The 25,305-nt window shown below is 62.7% G+C and overlaps 1 protein-coding gene across 1 annotated transcript in view; it reads right to left on the bottom strand.

Moving 5' to 3' along the window:
- The window catches only part of PADI2 (peptidyl arginine deiminase 2), a 38,865-nt gene that overhangs the window by 11,524 nt on the left and 2,036 nt on the right, over positions 1-25,305 (bottom strand). Inside the window, exons 2-9 of the mRNA XM_070079226.1 lie at positions 17,541-17,724; positions 16,444-16,516; positions 10,462-10,523; positions 8,520-8,637; positions 7,522-7,647; positions 2,884-3,062; positions 1,175-1,278; positions 312-423 (exon numbers count right to left, since the gene is read on the bottom strand). Coding sequence (XP_069935327.1) covers positions 312-423; positions 1,175-1,278; positions 2,884-3,062; positions 7,522-7,647; positions 8,520-8,637; positions 10,462-10,523; positions 16,444-16,516; positions 17,541-17,724 — 958 coding nt within the window. The remainder of the gene's footprint in view (positions 1-311; positions 424-1,174; positions 1,279-2,883; positions 3,063-7,521; positions 7,648-8,519; positions 8,638-10,461; positions 10,524-16,443; positions 16,517-17,540; positions 17,725-25,305) is intronic.

Genomic DNA, 25,305 nt, shown 5'->3' with positions numbered 1-25,305 from the left:
AAGACCACGATGCGGCCCTATCTGAACGCTTTCTGCTAGGAGTGGCAGCTTCGTTGGAAGCGCACTCTGCCCACGTAATCACAGAGTTAGGGGCTCCATTGTTTGCAGCTGCCTGCCATCCCCCGGTTAAGGCTGACACCCGGTGCCCCCGGGCGGCCACTGGGCTGTGTTGCTGTCGGCAGTGCACCTGCTATGCCCTTCTAAGGGTGGCAGGGAGGCGAGGCTTCTCGCCCACGGAGCTGCTGGGTGCCAGGGCTTACGTTAAGCCCCTCCTCCCGCCCGGCCCTGCCCGCCCGGCTCGGGCTCCCCACCTGGATCCAGCGGTCGCCGCGGTTCATGTACTGGAAGCACACCTTGAGCTCGCAGTTGGTCTTCTCTACCAGGTTCTTCACCTCCTTCAGGAACAGGTAATTGTCCTTCATGCTGGGAGTTGGGGAGAGGCGGAGGGGGGTGAGGACCTCGGGGCCCCTCCCAGGGCTGCCGCCCATCCCCCAAGGCACTTGGTCCTCATCTTGCCATGGCTGACCCAGCACACCGTATGTGCTCAACAAAAATTCTCTTACTGGGGGAGATGTGCTGGGTACCCCCGGCCTGGCAGGCTCCCGGCTACTCGGTTCAGGACCATGAACAAGCTAAGGAACACTGTGGAGGGGGCGCTGTGGCGTAGTGGTGTAAGATGTTCCCTGCAGCGCCGGCATCCCATATTAGGCGCCGGTTCGAGTCCCGGCTGCTCTACTTCTGGTCCAGCTCTCTGCTGTGGCCCGGGAAAGCAGTGGAAGATGGCCCAAGTTCTTGGGCCCCTGCACCCATGTGGGAGACCTAGAGGAAGCTCCTGGCTCCTGGCTTCAGATCAGCTCAGCTCTGGCCGTTGTGGCCATTGGGGAGGGAACCAGTGGATGGAAGACCTCTCTCTCTCTCTGTCTCTCCTTCTCTCTATCTGTAACTCTTTTTTTAAAAAATAAAGAAACGAGAGTGTGTGTTTTTAGGGCACAGCCGGTGCCAGGATAAATGTTGGAGCGGCTTCATCTCACGCAGTCCTCACAGTGATTCTGAGCCACTGGGCACAGAGAGGCCAAGTGAGTCACTCCAGAACACACAGCAGCTAACTGATGGAGCCCGGAGCCAATTCAGGCCTGACTGTCCCCACGGCCCCGCCCTTGGGGACATCGCTCACCAGCACACAAACACCGACACGGGAGGCAGGATGTTGGGGGTCATGATCCACGGAGCAATCCGGAATGTCACGGTGTCCGTGAAGATGGGTGTCAGCGGGACCTCCTGGGTGTCAGAGAGAAGGGGGGGGTCAAAAAGCCACACGGGGCCGGCGCCGGGGAGCAGCCGATAAAACTGCTGTCTGCAGAGCCGGCATCTCATAGGGGCGCCAGTTCAAGTCCTGGCTGCTCCACTTCCAATCCAGCTCCCTGCCAATGGGACAGCAGCAGAAGATGGCCCAAGTGCTCGGGCCCTGCACCCACGTGGGAGACCCAGAAGAAGCTCCTGGTTTCGGATCAGCTCGGATCGGCTCAGTTCCAGCCGTTGCGGCCATTTGGGAAGTGAACCAGCAGATGGAGGACCTCTCTCTCTGGGTCTCCCTCTCTCTTTATGAAACTCTCTGCCTTTCAAATAAATAAATAAATAAATCTTCATTAAAAAAAAAAAAGGCATGTTGAGTGCTTTCCACTGCTGCCCGCCAAAGTGGGTGGAGCTGATGGCAACTACACATTCACTGAGCGCCTGCTGTATACCAGGTCCCATGCTGAGTATGTGCACAGGCACCTGCCTTATAGCAAACCCAGGGGACAGAGACTATGCCAATCCTTGTTTTACAGATGAGGGAAACTGAGTCACAGAACTGTGGCGTGACGGCCCAAGGTCACACGGTCAGTGGATGGTGGAGCCGGGCTGCAAACCCAGGCCGTCTGGCTGCTGAGTCCAAGCCCCAGATGCTGTCCGCTCTGGCCCCACCAAGGTCTGGGCCATCCACCCAGCGACACCTGAACCGGCCCCGGGCCTTCCTGCCTGGCCCGGGGCACCTCGTTCTCGACACAAGCACTTCAGCCTTGCACGGGTGGTTCTGCTATGCCCAGGTGCTCTTCTGCTTAGGGAATGGTTCAGCCAGCTCGCCTGGCATCTGGGGTAAACTGAGGTATGACTCCCAGCTGCCCTGAAAGCCCCCAGGAGGGGCCAGTGCTGTGGCACAGCAGGTTAAGCCGTCGCCTGCGGCGCCGGCATCCTATACGGGCACTGGCTCGAGTCCTGGCTGCTCCACTTCTGATCCAGCTCTCTGCTGTGGCCTGGGAAAGCAGTGGAAGATGGCCCAAGTGCTTGGGCCCCTGCACTCGCGTGGTACTGACCCAAGGTGGACTGGGGCACAAATGGGGGGCAGGGCCAGGTCCCTCCGTTTTCCTGAGTGAAGCCGGGGTGCCCGGGGGTGGGGGGCAGGGCCTTTGTGCTGTCAGCAGGACACACTCCAAGCCAGGGGGCTGCTCTGGAGGGAGGGGGCGTCCCAGAGCAACAGCATGGCTGGCTGAGACAGCAGCCACAGGGCAGGACCCCGCCGGACACTGGGACTGGGGGTTCAGCCTGACGTCTGAGCTGGGCTCGCCCACCGCTCGGGTACACGGCGGGAGGTCACTCAACCTCACCCGTGTGACCTAGCAGAGTCCTGTGCTAACCACTGGGGGCCTCTGGGTCTCCTGACTGCCAGCAGTGCAGGGAGGAGGGTCAGAAAACAGCGCCCACGGTGGGTTTCTGGAGAGCAGGTGTAGCAGTGCTGAGGACCCGGCACGCTGCGTGGGCTGTGGGGGCCGCCAAGCCTGGACCCTCCCCCCCGGCACTTTGAGGGGAGCTGGGCGCAGACAGCGTGGGCTCCGGGGCCCTCACCTCGGCCATGTACTCCAGCAGGCTGACGTGGATGGACACCAGGCCCGAGAAGCCCTCGTCCGGGAAACGCAGGCCCTCCACGAAGAACAGCAGCTCGGCCGAGCCGCCCGTGTACTTGACCACGTGGTACAGCTTCCGCCGGCCCAGGATGTGGATGTAGCGCTGGCCGAAGAACGGGTCTGCCACGGAGAGGCCCGCGTCAGCCCCGCCCGCCCCCAGCCCCGTCAGGAAGTCAGCGGGGCGCGACTGCCGACGGCGACGAGGGGGCAGAGTGTCCTCTGGATGCAGAGGGGAAAGCACAAGCAGAAAGCGGCCACGGCCACGGCCACCAGCGCCCCGGCACTGCTACGCGGCGCCCAGCCAGGCACCTGGCTGTCGGCATTCTCGCCTGGGCAGGGAGCTTGCTCTCTCGTGCACAGCACACGAGAAACGCGAGCGCGTGGTGACTGCGCGGGGAAGCACCGTGCCCAGATCGTGCCCATTTCACAGATGAGGAAACTGAGGCTCAGAAGGGAAAAAGGGCTTTGTCCAAGATCACGAAGCCATTCAATAGCTGGGCTGGGGCTCGAATGCACGCCGACTCTCACTGCCTTCATATAAACAAAACACGGATGTGCCCATTTGTACCCCCAATTCCCTTCATGTAATGGAGACCACGTGGGCAGACACGCAGGTTCATGGCTGGGGGAGGGCAGGGACAGGGACTGGGGACTCCCAGCTGGGCACAGGCCCGCTCTCGGACGCCTTCGGCCACCTTTCTTTGGGTCTTGGTTTGTCACTGGTGGGCGTCCGGCTCAGACCCCTACAGAGGCTGGGATTGGAGCTCCCACTGCCCCGCCCTGCCCCACCACATGCTTTGCGCATGCGTGTGACCCAGCTGGGACCATGCCTGCCTGCCACGTGGCCGTGTTTAATAAGTGACCACTGACGGAGCCAGCAGCGCCCTGCTGGACAGGCCGAGCCGGTGGGGATGCACAGCACGTGGCTGGGCTCACGGCTCTGGGACCGCCAAGGGCAAGGGCGTGTGGGGGAGGAGCAGGCGGTCCAAGGGTCCAAGTGCAGCCTCCGTCTCCAAGAACGGCGCTCAGGCGACAGTGAGGTGGAGGGGACGCACAGGCGGCCGGGAGGTCTTGTCTGGTTACTGGGGGTGGGAGGAGGGGAGGGAGGGCAGGAGGGGCGTCAGCGGGGGGAGGCAGTCGGTGAGATCCTGCGGGCGCCAGCGTGGGCGCGGGAGCAGGAGGCGTACTTGTGTTGGTAAAGCCGTGGCGACAGGGCCTTGGGCAGTCCCAGCAGAGCTGGAGGGCAGAGTTGGGCTCAGCCTGCTGCTTCCGCACAGTGATGGGCCGCGCTTAGTGACCGCTGGCCCAAGGGTTAGGACCAACAGGGCGCGCGCTGAAAACTCGGGAAAGGAGCGGGCTCACCTGGGCCGCCCGGGCTTGGGGTGGCGCCTCCCGGAGGACCGCGGCTCAGGCCAGGGGGCTCCAGCAAGCTCGTGGAAAACCCAGGTACGGATTCCAAACTCTTGTTTTCACCACAATGAACTTACCTTTTGGCCCCATTTCCCCACAAGCCTCTAAGGGCAGATTCTGGTTTCCAAGGTCAGAGCGGCCTTGGTTCAAGCACTGCTCTGGCTTGCTAAGGCGTGCAACCTCAGGAAACTCATTTAACTTCCCCGAGCCTCAGCTTACTCATCTGTTAAATGGGGGCTCATACTACCCGTGCCACAGGGTGACCGCAAGTGACAGCATCAGCACGTGGGGGAACCGCGCTCACCACGAGTACTCGTCAGTCACGTGTGGGGCCAGCGGCTCGATCGGAACTTAGGACTGGGTCAGCACGTCCCTGACTGTGGCGCTCGCCCCTCCCCACTGACCCGCCCTGGACAGAAGGCAAGGAAACTCTGGGGCCGGGGCTGTGACGCAGTGGGTTAAGCCGCTGCCTGCGTCGCCGGCATCTCATTCCAGTGTGCTGGTTTGAGTCCCGGCTGCCCCACTTCCGATCCAGCCCCCTGCTAATGCACCTGGGAAAGCAGTGGAAGATGGCCCAAGTGCTTGGGCCCCTGCACCTGTGTGAGAAACACAGAAGAAGCTCCTGGCTCCAGGCTTCAGTTTGGCCCAGCCCTGTCCATTGCTGTCATCAGGGGAATGAACCAGCAGGTAGAAGATATCTCTCTCTCTCTCTCTCTCTCTCTCTCTGCTTTTCAAATAAATAAATACTATTTTTTTTAAAGAAACTCTCCCTTCACCTTCCCTTCAATGGGTCCAAGAAATGAGGTGGACGGTCTCAGACACGGGGTGGCCTCGGGAACTTGCCGCGGCTGGACAGAGAAGGCGAGGGCCTTCCCAGCCAGGGTGGCCTGCGCGGATGCAGATGGAGCTGCCTACAGTGACCGAGCCGTCCTCCACGGCCCTGGGGCCCCACGCCCACATGCGCCGGGCAGCACTGGAACCCAAGCTCAGGGAGGGGCATCAGGCCCAGAGGCCGTCTCCATGGGCACAGCTCGCAGCGGCTGCGAGTGCTGGGGCGGGAGCAGGAGGGGACCTGGCCCAGGCAGGTGTCAGGTGGGAAGACACCTTCTAGTCCGCCTGCCCCCAGCCCCTCCGTTCTCCTGTGGCCGGAGCCCTGTGACTCACAAAGGGGCTCTGTCCGGGGCCTCTGGCTGGCAGTCGGGGCCAGCTCCACGAGGGTTGATTCTTCGGTGGGAACAATGCAGCCACTGTCCCCGGAAGTCTCCTCCACCTCCTCCCTCCATCCCCTGTCCCCAGCTTGGGCATGGCCAGCTCTCCCTGCCAGCGCTGACAAGGCTGGGGCCCACCGTGCTACACAAACCACTCGCCTTGTCCTGTAGGAAGAGCTAAGGCCCCGGCTTCTCGCTTCTGGGTAGAGCCTGAGCTGCAGCACAGTCCCCAGGCCTTTCTGAAGGCCCTGGAGACCGCTGTCCTCCACCGCCACGGTCACGGTCCACGCCACCACGATCCCAACACACGCAGCACCCACCACTGCCAAGGTCCTCCCAACATGAGGCCCCCGGGCCGGGGCTGGGGTTGGAGAGGAGACTGGCCTGGACCCAGGACTCGAACCTGCCTCTCTGTCCCTGTCTGCAGCTCAGGCCCCTCCCCCAGGGACAGCTGCTCTGTCTCCGCCACATCGCATGTGACGGCACGACACGGGTGTAACACAATGCGTTCTCATCCCCAGGCTGCGCATCTCAAAGTGTCTGCATGGAAGAGAAGGAACCTGGGCCACAGAGGAAATTCAAATCCTCCCTCTCCTCCATGTGCGTGTGCATGTGTGTGCGTGCGTGTGTCTGTCTGTCTCGGAGAACCCGGCCAAGGGGTCACATTCTGGGTTATCTCTGTATCAATAACAGCCGCTCCCCAGCAGCCCTGATAAGCAGACCCTGGGGACCGTCTCTCAGCCCTGGTTCCTCCTTCCTCCTGCAGCCCAGGGCCCGGGGGAGGGGAGCTGAGTCCACTGCATTAATGCCCGGACCCGGGCCGCCGCTCTCAGCAATGGGGCTGAGGCAGAAGGCCCGGGCGAGGTCCTGCCTGCAACCCCCTAGTTCCTGCCGGTGTCCCCGCTGCCATGGCAACGCTGGCAACAGCTGGCCCGGTGTAAATATCAACACCTCCAGCCCCCTGAGGACATTCCAGCCTGCCTGAGGTCACTGCCCGGGGCCCAGGGCGGTTCAGAGGAGGGTCCCTGTCCACTGCTGTCCTGGCCAAGTCAGTCTTGGAGATGAGGGTCCAGGGCCCCCTCTGGGGACTGCCTGGTTCCAGTGGGCCTGTCCGGGCCCCCCCAGCCCCCTGCACCTGCGCCAGGACAAACTGCTGAGCTGTTTCACTGAGGGAGCTGTGAAAGGCATAAATCAGACCTGACAGTCCCTGCTTAAGACGCTAATGGCTTTCATGGCTCAGAATAAACCCTGTCTGTACGCCCTGGCCCCTGGCCTAGCTCCATGACCTTGAGTCTCGGTGCTCCCTCCCCACCCCCTCCACTCCAGACCGGCTCCCCCCTCCACCTCCCTCTGCCTGGAACCCTCTTCCCTCAGCCCCGAAATGGCTGTTCGTCTGTGTTTCAGCTCTCCTTGTCACCTCCTCCAGGCAGCCTCTTTGGACTACCCAGCTAGCAGTGCCTCTGGGTCCATCTCATTGCCTCCAGCTGTGCTATGGGTTCTGTCTCCCTCGCTGGGCTCCCTCCCGGGGAGCAGCGTGCGACTGCCCTGTTCCTGTAGGGAGCTGGCGCCCAGGCACTCACCATGCATTCGTGGGAAGAACAAGACAGGGCAGGCAGTGTCAAGGACTAGCTCCTGGTGGGAGCATGATCCCTGGGCTGCGGGGGCCCAGGGCACCCTCTCACCATCGCGAGAACAAGGGGTCAACGCCCCGAGGGAACCACAGCATCTTCGGATGGGGCAGGTGGGGCTTTCCTTGCCTTGGGCATCACAGAGGGGGCATGACTCAGGCAAGGGGGACGTCAAAGCCTTGCTTCCCCTGGACCCTGGGATGGGGCGGGGTGGGGCGAACGTACCCCTGGGGGTCTCCTCCCTGTGTGGGACACCAGTGATCCCCAGTCATCCCGGTGCACCTGCAGCAGAGGAAGGGGGAGGCCCCAGAGGGCCGAGCCAGGCTCACTCACTCTCCACGTAGAACACGCCCACTTTGTCAGAGTCCGACACGGAAATGTAGAGGACCATCTCGTAGCCGGCGGGCAGGCGGTCAGGGCCTTTGGTGCGCAGGATCATCTGGGACATGTCCTTGAGGTCTGGGGGGCAGACACGCGTGGAGGAGGTTAGGGGCCCGCCGCCGCTGTTTGCTTTTGTAACACCTGCGTGCATACGCGCTCCAGAGAACCCACAGGGAGAATGCCACCTGGCTGTCACCCCTGGCAGCAGAGACCGGCTCCCGACCGTGTGGGAATGGCCTTCCTATTCCTTTCTCTCCCCAGGTGTGTCACATTTTGCAAAAACATGGCTTTGTGCATAACCAGGCGCCAGGGCACCAACATTATTAAGGTCTGGCAGGTGCTGGGGCCCGGCTCCAAGCTGCCGGCCTGGCGGAAGGCTCTGCGACCAGTGCTGGTCTGGCCCAGGGGCTAATCAATGCCAGGCTGTCCTCTGAGAAGGGCAGAGGACGCAGCCAGAATGGCGTGGGTTCGCTCGGGGCCCTGTTCTCCTGTTTCCCATGATCCACTGCGGTTGTTTCTGGCCAGTGATCCCAGGGTCTACATAATGCATGTGTATTCGGGTTACGCTTTACTGGCCACTAAGAATTTACAAATTCCACTTCCTGTTTAGCAGTTCATGCTGGGAGCCCTGTCTTGTTTTATAAGCTTTCCACTGTTTTTAGTTTTGTCTTTTTTTTACATTTTTTTTTATGGCTCATGAATTTTATTTCTGTGTGCCAGCGAGAAATTTTCAGAGCGGAATGCTAATACGGTTCCCTTTCGTTCTGCAATGTTAAAAATTTGAGAATGAATTGGCTGAAAAACAGCAAGGCTCTGATGGGGAGTGGAACCCATGCTTTTGTCTTCTGCTTGGTGGCTGAGTGGGTGTTTGAGCCAAAAGTCCCCAGGAGACCCAGGTCCACGCCTGCCCCGCCCCCTGGCCACACCCCCCGGGGCCTTGCTCCGCCCACCTTCCTTGCTGTACACTTTCTCGTCGCTGCAGTCCTCCTTGGGCAGCCAGGGTGTGTCGCGGTCACAGTTCACCAGCAGGATGGCCCCCTGGCCTTCGGGGCCCCATGTCCAGGACGCCTGCAGCGGTAGGCAGAGAGGTCAGGGCTTCCTCCCCTGTGCCCACACGGACCCCACAGGACGCTGGAGAGACAGCGCCAGGGCGGAGGGAAGGGCGGCCACCGCCCAGTGGGGCCATGTGACCTGCCAACGATCCCCACGTCTGATGCCCACAGAAGGCCAACCTGGGCATCAAAGGCAAGTTCAGGAGAGACGCAGAGAGGGGAAGGCTGGCCAGGGCGTGTGTGGGCCTCGTGTGCCTGCCCGGGGTGGGGGGGTGGAGGCAGGGAGGCAGAGGGCGGGCGGCCAGAGCAAGGAGTAGCAGAGGACAGGCACTGATGTCCCCAGGGGTTCCAGACGAGCTCTGAGCGTGAGCGCTTTGCTGGCTACTTCTACCCTGCAGCCAGAGGGCTGGGGGAGGGAGCTCTGGCCAGGCCGCTCCCCTGCCGAGTCCACCAGAGGCTCCCTGCTTCCTTGAGGGTCCGCTTGCCTCTCGACCCAGTTCCCCCCCTGGCCCCTCACTCCCTGTGCCCCACCCACAGCCGCAGCCTTTCTGCCCCCAGATCCCAAGCTCCGGGGCCTTTGCCGGTGCTGGTCCCGCCCTCTCGCCCACCATCCCTTCTCTCTATTCTCCCTTCCCATCTCAGCATAACTGCCTCTTCTTCCAGGAAGCCCTTCTGGTTGTTGACTAGAGCTACACTTGGTACCTTAAACACCCTTTTGGGAGCATGCGGGACAGTCGTGCCCACACGGCCACCTGTGTCATTCTTCCTTGGACGTGGGTCTCCCTCGCTGGACTCAGGGTTCCCTAAGGGCAGCTGCTTGTTGTCTCTGCACGCCCCGGGCCCGAGCTAGGCCTGGGAAATCTAAGATGCCCAGCACACGTTCACGGACCAGGTACAGAAGAGCTGGCCAAGTTCAAGTCCACAGGGCTGGGGTCTCTGCCAAGGTTGCAGAGCCTCTGGGGGAAGCTGGGCTGGGCTTCCATGGAGCCCACTGTCAGGGGTGTGCAGGGCTGACCCGGGGCCAACAGGGAGCCCCGTGGGGCAGCTGGAGGAGGGGCTCCCCCACTGGCCTGGGGTCCCACCACATGACCCGCAGAGAGTCAAGGGCCAGGCTCCCTCCAGGCTGCATTTACTTGACTGCCTAAAGTCTCGTCTATTTCTAATTTAGTCTAAATTCCGGCGATGATTCTCAAAGTCACAAATGCCCACAGCAAAAAATGCAGATCACGCAAAAAGGCAGAAAATCAGAAACAGAGTCAACGGCCCTGGGGGACGTGGAGCAACACTGACGGGGCCCAAGGACCCGGCGGAGCGGAGAGCAAGAACATCACGCTCTGTGCACAAACGGAAGCCGCATGCATGCGGGGACCACAAGGGCGGGGAAGACAAGACAAGGGGCCTCAGCCAGGGAGCAGAAGGGGACGGAGCAGGCATGAGGCGAGAAAGCAAATGCATCGTGAACACACCAAGGAATGAATGAATGAGCAGGGTGAATGAATGAATGAGCAGAACCAGGAGAGGGGAGCAGTGAACGCCACCTCCCCCGCCCGTCAGCTTTAAACGAGAAGACGCCCCCGCTGCACGTGCTGTGTCCCGGGCACTCCCATTCTCTCCAGCGGCTCCGTGGACTGGGGGTGCCCACGCTGTGGCTGGGGAGACTGAGGCTCGGGTCCCGCTCTGCAGCTGTCCCTCGGGAGCCTGGTGTGCTGTGTGTCTGGGAGCCTCAGTCTCCCGCTCTGAGCAATGGAGTTGTCTGCCCCTGGTGGGGAGGACCGTGGCTGTCTGGAGCGTGGAGCGTGCGGCTCTGCCCTCGGGAGCCCCCTGTTCAGGGAGCTGGTACCTTCTGTGGGTTGTTCTTCTCCACCACGCCGTCCCGATCCGCGTCCACGTCCAGGGAGATCTCTGGAGACAGGAGACACAGGTGAGCGGTTGTCAAGGGACAGCCTTGCTGAGGTCACCTTCTCCAGCCCCTACCTCCACGTTCCCTGCCGCTGGAGAGCCTCAGCCCGTGCACCAGGCCTGGGGGCTCCCAGCTCCCGGGGGGCAGTCGGGGAGGTCGCGACCCTCCCAGTCTTTCAGGGTTGTGGGCATGATCTCCACTGGACAGATCTGGGGCCTCTGTTCAGAGAGGTGACGTCACGCCCCCAAGGTCCCACAGGTGGTGTTAGCAGAAGTGGGGTGCTCCCTGCCTGGGGCCTGATTTGAAGCTCGTGGTTTGAAAACCGACAGGTGCAGCGCCCCCTAACTGCTTTCCCACCCTCTCCTGGTGTGTGGATGCGGCACAGGGGCGTGCGTCTGTCTGTCTCCCCCAGAACACCCAGGGGTCTACATCCCATCTCCAAGGACCAGGGGTCTCACTCTGGGGGGGACCCTGCCTCCCGAGCCTCTCCTCGGGAGGGTGCCCATGTGTCCAGTGCTGCGCAGGGCCCCCCTCATCGCCTCTCTTGGGGAAAGGGCTTCCAGCGCCCCCAGCCTGTGGTGCAGACAGCTCCGTGGGGGCTGAGGACAGAGAGCAGGTTTGCTATCAGACAGTGCTGGGCTCCACCCTCTGCACAGAGCAAGTGTCTCTGGGCAGGTTACACAGCCCTTTGAGTGCCGTTTGCTCACCTGTCCCATGGCGCCCCTCTGGCTGAGGCACCTGCACTAGCAGCCATGGTGGGCTCCAGGCATTGTGAGCCACGTGGGGACTGCCCTGGCCACTGTGTGGTGTTTAGCCACGTCCTGGGCTTCTGCCTGCTGGATGCCATGAGCACCCCCAAGATGACGATCAGAGGTGCCTTGGGCTACTGGCTCATGCCCTCAGGGAGTTAGAGACTCCCGGGGTGGGGCCAGAGTGTTGCCAGGAAGACCCCTGGGAGCCTCACACAGGGTGACGTGCTGGTTCAGGGTCCCCAAGTGGGCTCCTCTCACTCGGAGCATGCCTTGGACTGAGGTGGGAACAGGTGCGAGTAAGCACATTCCTGGCACGCCCTCAACCGGGTGGGGAGGAGGGTCCTGGCACGAGAGGGACACTGATGTCACCCTTCCGCAGGTGGCCCAGACCAGTGAGCTGGGGATCAAGTTCAAGTCCTCTTTGTGTACAGCTGACTCCCTGCTGACCCTGGACGTGGCTTTTCTGGACTTGGAAGGAGGCAGGGAGGTGGTGGCTGCAGGGTCCTCAGAGTCGGGAGCCCCCAGCGTTCCAGCCTCCAGGGCCGTGCTGTGAACAGGGCGCTGTGGGGGCGTGGCTTTATAAACCGCACTGACCTTGTTCACGCAACACCTCCTCATGCAGCAGCCACCGGGTCCCAGGCCCCGTGCCAGGGACCAGGCAAGCGAGGCAGAGCGTCTCCCCCAGGGAGGTAGGTATTAGCACCCCCATTTCATGGGTGAGCAAACCCAGGCTGGCAGAGGCACCTGTTAGCAAACTGGCCCGCTCCCCTGCAGGGAAGGCTCCCAGGGGAAAGACGGAAGGGGGCACCGCCAGCTGCTGTCTAGGAGGCCGAGGGCTGAGATGCAGACCAACGTGCGTTTTGGCTCCCAGACCTTCCAGAACTTTCCAGTGTCCTGCAGGAGCCACTCTGCTTTTTGAACGAACACCCTGCCCAGTGCAGCTCATGCTGCCAGAGCAGCTTCCCAAGACGAGGCTGACCTCCGGCTGACCTAGGCTGACCATCCCCCCAGCTCTCTGCCCTGGATTCCCAAGGCTAGCTCTGGAAGTCACTGCCACACCCAACTCTGACAGCCCTGTGGCCCCGTCTCCAGGCTGAGACCCCTTGGGGCGTGTCCACAAAAGCAGTGGCCCCGCCTTACTGCATGACGAATTTCTTAACTTCAAAAACTCTATCATCATTTTTGCACATTTATGCACATTTATGCACAAAATAAACCCACGAGACAGCTTCTAAGACAAACTGCTTCTAAGGAAAACGTCCGCTCCCCTTCTGCCTCTCAGCCTCCCTGCCCGGGGCAGCCGCCAGCGCCAAGCACGCCGCCGCCTGCTCCGACCCGACTCTCCCCATTCCGATGAGTCCCTGCCTTCCCGCAGGAAACCTGGGTGCTCCCTCCATCAGCTCTCAACTCCCAGAGGGCTTTGCAAGTTCTCTCTTAGGGCACAGAGCGCACCCCCGCAGCCGGTAGAATCCACCTCCTCTGCCCTCTGCTCTCCCTCTGAGCTCGGAGTCCCCGGAAGTCTCTGCAGGGCTGTCCCCAGGGAGTGACATGGGCTGGTGCTTGTAGGGACAGAGCCCAGCCTGCCAGAGCTCTGCCCTCCTGGGACGGCCCTGCCTTTCAGAGGGGAGGGGTGGGGGTGGGAGAGGACACCTGTTTCGGGGCCTCTGGGCTGCCCGCATTTCCCAGAGGCTTTGGGTCCTACCTCAGCTCCCCGGAATAGCCCCAAGGCGTCAGGTGGCGCCTGGGTGTGGGGCTCATTAACGGGAAATGTCACTAGGAGTGGGCTCAGGGCAGTCTGCCCTGCGCCTCGAGACACCGGGGCACAGGCAGGGGGCCGCCCGCCAGCCCCGCGGACAGCGGCAGGTGCTGACCTCCTGCCTTCCAGAGCGGCCTGGGCTCGCTCCCCCGCGGCCAGCCGGGGCCGTTATCCCGGGCTCCGGGCCGGGGGCCGCAGCAAGGAGCTCCCTAGGTGGATGCTGCACACACGCCTGAGGCCCCCGTTAGCAGGATCTTCAAAAAGTCCACGGACAAGGCGGGTATCATGAAAAATCTGCCCTTGCACCAAAATAAACTTATTATTTAAAATTCCATTTTTTCCATGAACCTTTTGAAGTTCCACTGCCAAGACCATGGCAGAGGCAGGGCACTGGTCTTCATCCCTGCCCCGCCCCCCCCCCACCACTTTCTACCTTGACAGGGAAGGCTTTGCAAAGCGGCCCTGGTGGGAGTCGGGAGGCGTGCAGGGATTAATCAGCTCCATGCACTCCCTTAGAGCTTGGAAAAAGTGAGGCACACAGAGGGTGGGCTTCTTGTCGTGGTCACACAGCAAGTCCCTGGCAGGCACTCAGACCCAGGACCCAGGGCCTGATTTACCCAAAGGTACCATGGATCTGTTCCCAAATCCCAGGGAGGTGTCTTCAACTTTGCCCAGGCAGACAGAAAATGTGGCGGCCCCAAGAGGAAGGAGCCAAGGAAAGCATCAGTTGGGTACCTCCTCTGGGCCCGCACAGACCCTGTGCACCTGCCATCCCAGGGAATCCTTGGAAGCGCCAAGTGAGAGTCTCCGGGGAACCCATTCTACAGAGGAAGAAACCGAGGCTCAGAGGGCGGTGACGCAACTCGCCCAAGGCCACAGTGTGGCTGGAGGGAGCAGAGCCAGCACCCGGCTTATTTCTGTCTACTCTGCAGTGCAGCCTGGGCTCAGGATGGGACTCTAGTGAGCCGGCTTCCGATCTGTGTCGGGGGGCCGGTAGCCCCAGGCTCCTGGGACGTCCAGGTCTTGCCTCTGAGCGATCTCTCAGAATGTGGGCTCCTGGGAAGAGAAGCCCTGGAAGGGAGAGAACGCGGTCATTCCCAAGAGAAAACAGGCTGTCCCCAGGGTCCCTGGAGGAACCGGAGGCCCGAGTCCAGTGGGGGTGAGCTTCCCCTGCAGCTGGGCCCTGGCAACACAAACAGCCGTGTTTCCCTGGGAGACGAGGCCCCCTGCCTCTCAGGTGTCCACGCCAGGGGCACGGCGCATGGCAAACTGCTCCACTCGGGCTTTGGTTTAGTCTCTGTCCAAGCGTCACAGCTGTCACACGTCTCGTTTTGGGAAGAGGGGCATCTCACTGGCCCATGGACCCTGCACGTCTGGCACCTGTGGCGGTGACGTGAATAATTAAGTGAGAGCCCGGAACCTTGCATGACGGCTGCGCGCACTCCGGCAGGTGCGCCTGGGATCGCGGGCGGCTCCGTCTTCCCCGGTGGTCCTGCACCGAGAGGAAAGCCCGGTCCCTCCTGCTCTATCCCAACTCGTCCTGCTTTGCTGGAAGGCTCCTCGACGGCACAGCCAGCCCTCCGATCACCTTCGTTTGCTCGGGCTCTGCCCAGGGCCTCAGCTGCCCCTGTCTCGGTGGGGTTGGGTTTCCTGGGGACGGTCACCTGAGACGGCCGGGGCGCAGTGGTGCACACAAAGCTCATGCACGTGCCAGGGTACGCCCAGCACAGGAGTCTTTGGTTTCCACCCCCGGGGCCCCCTGAGGCCATCCCCAGGTCCCCCACTGCAGGGCAGGGCCCCCCTCACAGGGCAGCAAGAGAGCCAGGGCGGCGGCAACCAAACCCGCTCAGGAATGAGGTGCAAAGTGGAAGTGCAGTGGGGGGGGGGTTGAGCCTCTGCGAGTGGCACAGGCACAGGGAGGGCTGGGGGGGCCTCCTGCCTGCTGCCTGCTTCCGGGGGAGGTTCTGAGACCCCTCCCCCCAGAGAAGGTGAGATCATGGAGGCCTGTGGTCCCACCAAACGCTCTGTCGGGGTGTGGCCTGTTTGACCTTTCTTGAGCCTTGGTTTTCTCCTCTGTAGAAGACGCATGACAATGGTGTCCACCCTGGAAGGGCTGGAGGACAGGGGAACCGTGGGGCCTGGCACATCGCGGCCGCTCCCTGAGTGGCAGGTGCTTACCAGCCCCTCCCCGCCCCTCTCTCCCCTCCTCCCCGTCATCAAAGAGCCTGGCACGGTCCTAGGCGGCACAGGCGCTCAGTACGTGGGAGACACCAGAGGCCATTTCGAAGCTCTCAGCGCATGGTCAGTGCTCAGGACCTGGTAGGTCCCTTTCCCTACTGCGTGGCAACTCTGTCAAGGCGACAAGACTGGACGGACAGAGCGTCCTCCTGCTGCAACAGCCATCATTTTAAAATAAAATGAAGTAAGAGCACGGCCGTGCATTCCCGGGCCCCACCTCCCCGGCGTGCAGCCCGGCACCAGGGCAGGGCCGGTGGTATGAGGGACTCAGCCTGGGTCCTGGAGTTGAGCTGCCGCTGAGTTGCTGTGTGACTTTGAATGAAGTCCTTAACCTCTCTGGGCCTCCTGAGTTGCACCAGGTGAATTAAGTTCCCAGGGCCGCATCTCTGTGCCCTCCAGGCTGGGTCTAGGGAGGGCGAGGGACAGGCAGAGGCTTTGTGGCCTGGGGCCCCCTCCCTCCCCATGAGGAAGCTCTTCTCCAGGCTGCAGGGCAGCGGCGGGGAGGGACCAACTCCCCCTCCTCCTCTGGCTCACAGATCCCGGGAGGGGGACCCTGACAATGGGTCAATCACTGGCTGACCAAGCTACGCCTCCTCCTTCAGGAAGTCCTCCAGCACACAGGGCAGGGGACGTGTGGCATCCCCTACAGGCCTGCCTTGTTTAGAAGCCCCGAGCGGGGCCTGTGCTGTGGCGCAGTGGGTAAAGCCGTTGCCTGCAGTGCTGGCATCCCATGTGGGTGCTGTTTCGAGTCCCGGCTGCTCTACTTCCGATCCAGCTCTCTGCTGTGGCCCGGGAAAGCAGTGGAAGACGGCCCAAGTCCCTGGGCCGCTGCACCCGCGTGGGAGACCCCCAGGAAGCTCCAGGCTCCTGGCTTTGGATTGGCACAGCTCCGGCTGTTGCGGGCAACTGGGGAGTGAACCAGCGGATGGAAGACCCCCCACCCCCTCTCTGCCTCTCCTCTCTCTGTGTAACTCCGACTTTCAAATAAATAAATAAATCTTTCAAAAAAAAAAAAAAGAGAGAAAGAAAGAAAGAAAGAAAGAAAGAAAGAAAGAAAGAAAGAAAGAAAGAGAAAGAAAGAAAGAGAAACCCCGAGCGCCAGGTCCCCAGCACTGGAGACACCGGCACCACTGAGAAGGTGGCGAGACCGGCCCTGGGGTGACGGCCCCTACTCACCGATGGCCGTGAGGAAGAGCCCAGCCTGGTCGATGGGGGCGTTGCCCTCCTCGTCGTAGTAGTTGACGGTGACCTTGGTGGGGACAGCACATTGGGGCAGAGAGCAGAGGTGACAGGTCACAAGCAGGAAAGCCCAAGGTCGCCGCCCTCCCTGCCCCGTGCCCCTCAGCATGTCAAGCCCACCCTCTCCGAACCCTGAGCCCTCTCCTCCAGGCAGCACTCCGGGGTTGATGGACTGCTTCTCCCAGGTGACTGACTCACCTCCTCTCAAGGGCACACCAGGGTGCCATCTGCCTGTGTCCCAGGGGCGCACTCTGCTGTGCGGGGCCCCCACCTCCACCACGTGGGTGTCGCTCTCCTGCTTAGCTCCCAGGGGATGGGTCTGTGGTGTTTAAATACTGCCCGGTGTCATTGCTTGGTGGAGCACTTGGCGAGGGTCACCGTCAGAGAGCCCAGCAAGGGGACAGTTCTGGTCTCGGCTTCACCCCTGCAGCAAATCCCGTCGCCCGTCCCCGGGTGCTCAGACCCCAGAGGGTTGCGGCTGCAACTTTCAATGACCCGCGTCTCTGAGTTGCAAAGCGACCCACCACCCAGCGTCCCCAGTGTCCTCCCTCTGACTGCCCCATCCAGTACAGCCCGTGTGGCCGCTGAGCGCTTGCCATGAGGTTTTGATCATGGTCGCTAACCTCTCTGGGCCTGGACGGGCTGCGACCAGGTGAACTAGGGACCCAGGGCTGCCCGTCCGTGGCCCCGGGGCGGGGTGTAGAGAGGGCCAGGGGGTAGCTGGCCCCAGGTGGGAGTGTGGAATACACACTGGATTGAGATTTGGTGTGAAAAAGGAAGATAAACCATCATCTCCACTTCTTACATTGATGGCATGTCAAAACGACATGCAGGGATCCAGGATCAAGTAAGCCACATTAAAAGGCTAATTTCACCTGTTTCTTCTCGTGTCCTTATCGTGGCTACGAGAGCGAAAGCCGACGCAGGTGGCACGCGTTCCGTTTCTATGGGAGGGGGCGGGTCTAGGCTGCCCGGTTGTGCCCCGCCCCAGGCTTCCCGGCTGGCCATGCGAGGGGCCACCCCAGGCGTGGTACCTTGTCGCTGCTGGCCTCGGTGCTCGCCTGGCCCATGGTGAGGCGCAGTGTGGTGCTGGGTGACAGGAGCCAGCGCTGTTTGCCATTGGTGGCCACCTCCTCGGCCTCCCCGTCCCGCACCACCTCGACGCGCACGCGCTCTGAGTGCTTCAGGCTGAAGGTCCGGGCCTCGGCGGGGGCCGCGCTGTGGGGAGAGAGGAGCAGGGTCAAGGGGAGCCCCGCGGGCCGCAAGGCGGCGCGGGCTCTCCAGGGGCTCCTCTGTGCACCTGGGGAAGGGGGCACGCGGGTGACCGAGGCCCCCAGAGAAGAATCCACTTGCTCCGAGGGCTGGGTGGGGCTTAGAACCTGTCTCCCTGTCCCTGAGCAAAGCGCCTGCCACAGCCGGGCTGAACCCGGAGCCCAGAATTCCAGCAGGGCCTCCCACGTGGGAGACCCAGGCGCTTGAGCCGTCACCTGCTGCCTCCTGGGGGAGCGCCAGCCGGAAGCTGGACTGGGGGCGGAGCTGGGACTCACACCTGTGCACTCCGCCACGGGACGCCCGTGTCCCAAGAGGTGTCTTAACCACTGTGCACATGCCCGCTCCTGCTCCCGGAGCTGCTGGCACTGCCGGGCCAGGCCAGGGCGCTTTGAGAGCGGGCGTTCGAGACGTTCAGCAAGGTGGTGTGTGCTTAGAGCGCTGGGCGGCCAAGGCTGTGGGTGTGGGTCTCCCCGACCCAGGCCCCAGCCAGCAGGGGCTACAGGCATAGACGCCTGGGCCTGGGCGCTGGAGGAGACAGTGGGAGGTGGGCTCAGAAAAGCAGCTCCGAGGCTGCTCCTGTCCACCTGTCCGCTTCCTGACTGCTCAGTCCGTCCTGGAGACACTGGGCCCGTTGGGGGCTGGATGCTTGGTGGCCTTGGCCTTCTGTTCACACCATCATTAGCATCCGGGTAAAAACTCTGGGTGGGTGGGCACAGGTGCACTAGAGCTGGGATGGAGCCAGTTTGGGCCTACTGTGCAAAGATGGGGGCGTTGAGTATCCCCCTGGCCGCTTCTGAGGGTCCATCTGCAGCCCCGGGGACAAAGGACAGCCGCCCACCCCCAGCCTTGTCGCTCATCCCTCGGGGCGGGGGCATCTCCTATTGTTTGGGCTTTTGCCCTGAGCAGGGGCGTCCTCTCCCAGCCTCACCCTAGGAGCCAAGCCTAGGGCGAGCACGCGGCTCAGAGCCAGGCAGGAGTTGCGTGGAGCGGGACAGCGGGCGGGCCTCTCCCGCAGGCAGCGTGGCTCCCCCAGGGGGTGAGCAGGTGCAGTCTCTCTATGGCAGCCGAGCTCTTTGTGATAACGCCAGACACTCCCCGAGGGAGCCAAGGGGCCAGCTGGGGTCCAGGGGCAGGGGCAGGCAGAGGGGCTGCTGTGGAGAGCTGGGGGGCTCCCTCTGCCAGGACCCCGCCCACCTTGCACGGGTCCGCAGCTGTGCTGTGCTTCAGCGTTCAGCTCTGCTTAGAGAGGCCGCTCCCCACGCTCACGGGCGGGGGAGGGGCTCCGGGACCCTTCCTCTGAGTCCCTGCTGGGGGTGGGTACGTCCTGCCTGCCTCTATTCCCCTGTGCCAGTGGCTCTGCAGGCTCAGGGCCCCACACCCTCCCGCCACGCAGCCCCAGCCCTGCCCTGAGAGAGGCGACAAAGGCACCATTGTCCCTGTGGATCCTGTTGGCTGCTTTCATCCCCTTTAGCATCCTGCCGCCCCGCAGGACCTGAGAGCCAGGGGCAGCCTGGGAGCACCTGGGCACATGTGTTCCTGGAGGGCCCAGGGCAGCACAGAGGGCACGGGAGGGGGGCGGGGCGGGTTTAGGGCCCCCGTGCTTATCAGGAGAAGGCCGTGGCTAGGACAGGCTGCCAGCGCCTGCACCTCGCCTGTGTGGATCCCAGCACCCGGGACACAGCCACGCTCGGTGTAACCTGGGAAGAATTGAAACTCATAGGCTTCCGCACGAGTGATTTTTAACACCAGAAATCAGGGCACCCGCCAGCCTGGAGATTTTCAGAGGCTCCCCAGTGCCTGCTCCTACAACCCACCCCAGGCCCCGTCGCCTGGTGTCCAGCCGGGGCGAGCACCCAGCCACGGTGTCCCCGCCTCCTTCCGCCCACGGCCCCTGTAACCGCATGTGTCCTGCCTCTAGGGACACTCTTCCCCGAGGTCTCTGCTGGCCAAAGCCAATCCCCCTGGGAGACTCAGCCCCCAGTCTGCCCCCAGGCTTACTTTCTCCAGCCATGTGAGGGGGAGGGGATACAGGAGGGGGAAGGGGAGGGGGAGTGGGAGGAGGGACTGCTGTCTGAGCACCACTGAGTCAGAGAGGAGAGGGAGAGGATGGGGATTTCTGAGAAGCAGGGACGGCTCGGGCAGGGTGGACGCCAGGCCAGCAGGTTCGGGACCGGAGGGAGGTGGGCGTGGCTGGGGGGGCAGCTCACGGTGGGGAGCCTTTCTCCTGGGCGTGGAAGGGGTCCTGGAAGTTTCCAAGCAGGGGCCACCCGATCACGCAGACGCCTGGGGTGTGGGTGGGGGCAGTGAGGTGACTGCTCCGTCCTGATGAGCGATGGGGCTGATGGCTCAGGATGGGTGCTGGCATGGCGGATGGCGTGCAGAAAACTGGCCAGCTGGCCGTCTCAAAGCCAGGCCCATCCGTCCAGCCCCACAAAGGCTGCGTGGCCCTCGGGGAGCCACCCAGCCTCTCTGGTTGAGGTGGGGGGAGAGGGGTGCGCTGGCTCTGGCTCTGAGGGCCAGGGTGGCTCACTCAGCATCAGACTTGAAGGGTGGCACGCCTGTCCCTGGCTGGCACCTGCCTCCTGCGGCCTGTCCACCCGGCCTGGGCCTCATTAACACCTGCCGGGGCTCATCCCCGGAGTGCGCCTGGCTCCTGGCGCCTGGGAGGGACTTCTCACCCTTGGGCCTTTGGAGGAGTCTGAGGGGGAGTCCTGGGTGCCAGCCTGGCGAGCACCCTCGGGGGCAGAGACGGGGGGGGGAGGGAGGCGAGGCCCAAGGTGGGAAGCTGCTAGTCCCTGAGGGTGGGCTCTGGCCAGGCTCGGCGGAGGCCAGCCCTGGCGTGCCTTCAGCCAGTCTCTCCCTGGAGGCACCGGCACCTCCTGCTGCCCCAGGCTTCTCCTTAGGGAGAAATAATCTGCTGACTCCCATCCTCTGAAACCATCAATGGCTCCCTACTACCTACAGAAGAAAATTCAACCCTGAACGATGCCCTCGAAGCCGGGGCTCGCGCTCACTGGTGCCGCAGGAATGGACACGATGCTTCCGCTCCCTGTGCCGGTTTTCCTGCTCGGTGTGCTTACTCCTGCGTGGAGCATCCTGTCTCTTTCTGAACCTTCCATCACCCTTGGAGACCTGGCTAAGTCTCCACCCCTTCCAGGAAGTCCTCCCTGACCTCCCCAGCCAGAACACATCTCTCCCTCCACTGGTTCCTCAAACAACAGCTGACAAACGTTCAGCACTTTCTCCCACAAGTGTCATAACTCTTCCAGGGCAGGGACCCGCCTGCCTCGTATTCTTTGTTTCCATAATATTATATTAAACCCCAATACGAATTCAAGTAGCTACTGGGTATCTGTGATGTGCTAAGTCCTTGGTCTGTGCCAACGCCGTGTCATTTGACCTGTGCGCACTGAGGCCCGTGGAGGGTGAGCTCCACTCCAGGTCTGAAGGACAGTAATGAGAGGCTCTCGGAGACCCGGGCCCGGCTGCTCCCTGCCTGGGAGAGACTCCACCTGCTGGAGACTGCCGGGTGGTCCTCCAGGGAGGGAACCTGGTGGGGGCAGAGGGCCTGGCTCAGGAGAGGACCAAATGAGAGACCCTGAGGGGCCCCTGGAGCCCCCTCTTATTTCGCAGGTGGGAGTCAGGGGCCCACAGGGGGACACCGCAGGCTGGCTTCCTGTCCTGGACTCTCGAATGAGCTAAGCAGGCGTGGGCATCAGAGCCCCTGGCCTCAGGGTTGGGCATGGCTGGGCAGGAGGGGGCAGCCTCCCAAAACTGAAGTGGGACAGGTGCCGGCCAGCTGTGGGTGGGCATGGGCGTGAGCTCTGCCGGGTGGTCCCATCGGCGCCCTGTGGCCGGTGAGGGAGGCCCTAGGGCCCCCAGCTGTGTGGAGAGCCCTGGGCCAGGCCCTCCTCACTGCCCTCCTGCCGCCTGGGAACCGGCCTGAAACCAGAGCCCGCGAGCAGCTCCTGGCAGGGCCTCCTGCTTGGGGCTGAAGGCTCGGGGTGTTGCTCTAATTTATGGGGCCACCTGATCCGGCCTGGAAGCCGCCCAGCATCATCACGCAGGAGCAGGCGCCAAGCTGGGCCGAAAGCCCTTGACCTTCCATGGCGCCCGCCCCTGGAGGGTGGGGGTGGGGAGCTCAGCATGTGATAGGCTGACCCACCGGCATCGCCCCCCCCTCCAGTCATTCATTCATTCATTCATTCATTGACTAGAGAGGAGAAAGAGCCAGGAGGCGCTCGGGCTTAAAACACAGCCCCAGGAGGGCAGACTGGCCGAGCGGTTGGGGGGCAGGACTGTGTCACCACGACCCCCCTGGGAAAGCAGGGTGATAACAGCCTCTGCTCATAAAATGCTAGGGAGGCTGAGACGCAGGCGGGATGGGGGCACCGTGCTGAGAAGGCTGCCTGTAGCCGCTCCCTGTAAGAAACAGGCAGATCGGACCGGCGCTGTGGCGCAGCGGGTTCAAGCCCCGGCTTGCAGAGCCCGCATCCCATATGGGTGCTGGTTTGAGACCCGGCTGCTCCACTTCTGATCCAGCTCCCTGCTGTGGCCTGGGAAAGCAGTGGAAGATGGCCCACCTGCACCTGCACCTGCGTGGGAGACCCAGAAGAAGCTCCTGGCTCCTGGCTTTGGATTGGTCATTTGGGGAGTGAACCAGCAGATGGAAGACCTCTCTCTCTCTCTCTCTCTCTCTGGATCTACCTCTCTGTAACTCTGTCTTTCAAATAAATAAAATAAATCTTTAAAAAGAAAAGAAATAGGCAGATCTGCAAAGGAAAGTAAACCAGGCAACAAGACACATAGCGCCTGGGGTTCAGGGAAGCACTTGGATACCAAGGGTCTGAACACAGTGGTCCGGGCAGACCGAACAGCAAGTGCAAAGGCCCTGAGGTGGGACGGGTTTGGTGCATTCAAAGGCTGATGGTGCCGACAATGCCAGTGTGGCTGGAATGGGGCCTGTGCATGGAACTGTCAGGAGACAGCCTCTGCGAGGCAGGGCCTGGCACACTACGGGGGGCCCCACGGCACCCCAAGTCCCCACTGCGGCTCACAGTCCCTCCTGCCTTTGCCCCATGAGACTTTCTGAAGCAAACACGTTCCCGGCACTCACAGCAACCCAGAGGCAGCGGGAGGCGGGAGCCAGTCAGCGGAGGGGGAGGGAGAATGATTCACGTCCCCAGACGGGACGCACGTCTGCACTTGCTGCTTCCCCAGAGGCTCCTGGGGCCGACGTCTAGGAACCCTGCCCTGGGACCCTCTTCCTGTCCTCTGCCAGAGGGTGGGGGGCAAGCAAGGCGCCTGTTCAGTCTCTGCCTTGGGGACCCCTGGGCAAGGAGCAGGGGTGGCACCTGGAGCACCCCCACTCGCCACCTCGGGCTCATCTCAGGTCAGGCGGGAGCGGCTGAGTGCTCAGCAGGTGCCAGAGACCACGGCCAATGCCAGCGCTTCTTCCTGGACCTCACGCAGACCTCGGGATGGGGAGAGATGGACAGCGCTCTCTCCAGCATGCTCACCCCCGGACAGACGCGTGAACCAGGGCGCGAAGGGAGGCGCCCCATCTGAGACCAGGCCCGGGGGGCGGCAGCTTGAGTGCCACTCCAGGGCTGCCCATCCAATCCCTCGAGACCCCTGGGGAGTCCACGCCCCCGGCACAGGTGGGTGGGCGGATGAGACCAGCCTGGGAACAGCAGCCACTCTGAGCCTCTCTCCAACCTGTGCCCAAGTCAGATGGGGACCCTGGCCAGTCCCGGCGACACAGGCTGGCCCTACAAAGGGACCACCGGGAAGCTGAGGAGGGAGGGGCAAGGTGTACTGCGCCAGAACTAAGGCAAGTATCTGACAACGATCACTGAGTACAACCTCCAGAAAAAATCCCACTTCCTCTTTCCTCTGCAGACACTCGCGGCTTGCTGGAGACCAGTTCTTCTGGGAGCGTGAGGGAGGTCTAGAGCGCTCCTTCCCCTGGGCCTGGGTGAGTCCTCTGTGGGCAGCAACGTGGTTGACCCCCCACTCATCACAGGGTCCTGACTGTTCTCTGATGGACCCTCATTTGGGCTGATGGGTGCTCAGAGAGGTAGAGGCATTCATCCAAGGTCACACAGCAAGGGGATGGGACCCTCGTCCGGGTTATCTCAGATCTTGCCTCTTTGCAGGGCCCAGCAGCCTCCCCAGCGCCGGGGAGCAGCCCTCACCCTGAGCACCACTCGCCCCTGCTGGGGGTGGGGAGGACAGTTTCTGTCCACACCAGGGCAGGGTGCAGCTCAGGGAGGGAACCCAAAGCCCGGGGAACAGGCAGGTGCCCTGCCTGCTAGCCCGCCATGCTCACAGCCTTCCCTACCTAACCGGGCCCCGTCCTTGGGGTCCCCGTGGAGGCTCCAGTGGGCCAGGGCCAGGAAGGACGCCGTGGGAAGCAGAGGCCAAGTGGGAGTGAAGTTTCTTGGGGCAGAAGGGGTGGGGGCAGGGAGGGACAGAGGCTGCGAGGCTCGTCCGCTTGCTCCTGCTGGCTTTAGGGTCGCACAGAGCATGCGCTGTGAGTGACACGGACCTGGCCCCGCGTCCTGGGTGACATCAGGCAAAAGACCTGAGCTCCCTGAGCCTCACCGCCCTCAGTGCAAAGCGGGACAAAGAGCAACCTTCGAGGGCATCGGCGACGGGGGAGGGAGAGGACGCGCTCGGAGCCGGTGCTCACGGAGGTCCTGCCCTGGTCAGCGCTGACCGCGGCTCTGACGCCTGCACAGCTGGACAGGACGGCAGCCGGAGCAGCCCAGCCGCCTTGGTTCTGAGAGGGGCCTGGGTGTCCCCCCTGGCAGGGGCTGGGGTGGGGTCTGCAAGCATCTCACTGAGTGTCCTGCAATGCACAGGACAGAAGGCCCCACGATGAAGAAGAGCCCAGGGGCAGGCACCGGGCCTAGCGGTCCCGAGGCCAAAATCGGACACCTGCATCCCGTATTGGAGTCCCCGGGTTCAAGTCCTGGCTCCAGCTTTCTGCTCACACAGCCCCTGGGAGGCAGCGGTGACGGCTCAAGTAACTGGGTCCCTGCCACCCAGGCAGGAGCCCTGGGTTGAGTTCCCAGCTCCAGACCTTGGGCCTGGCCCAACCCCAGCTATTGTGGGCATGTGGGGAGAGAACCAGCAGAGACGAGCCCTCTCTCTGTTTCTCTGCCTCTTAAAGAAATAAACCAACACATCGTTTGGAACAGAGAGTTCTGCCGCCCTAAACACAAGCAGGCCAGGACTGAGAGACGCTGCTGCCCAAGGCCGCGGCCGCGGCTGCTTGCGGCTGTCGAGCCCTCGGAAGGCTGTTAGTCTGCAATTGGAGTAGGATGCCGGGAGAGTAAAACTGATGCTGGGGCTGGCGCTGCGGTGCAGCGGGTAAAGCTGCCGCCTGCAGTGCCGGCATCCCATATGGACGCTGGTTTGAGGCCCGGCTGTTCCACTTCTGATCCAGCTCTCTGCTGTGGCCTGGGAAAGCAGTAGAAGATGGCCCAAGTGCTTGGGCCCCTGCACCCACGTGGGAGACCC

This window comes from Oryctolagus cuniculus, chromosome 7 (genome assembly GCF_964237555.1).
Source record: "Oryctolagus cuniculus chromosome 7, mOryCun1.1, whole genome shotgun sequence".
Taxonomy (NCBI): domain Eukaryota; kingdom Metazoa; phylum Chordata; class Mammalia; order Lagomorpha; family Leporidae; genus Oryctolagus; species Oryctolagus cuniculus.
This window is presented reverse-complemented; position numbering and strand designations above follow the sequence as displayed.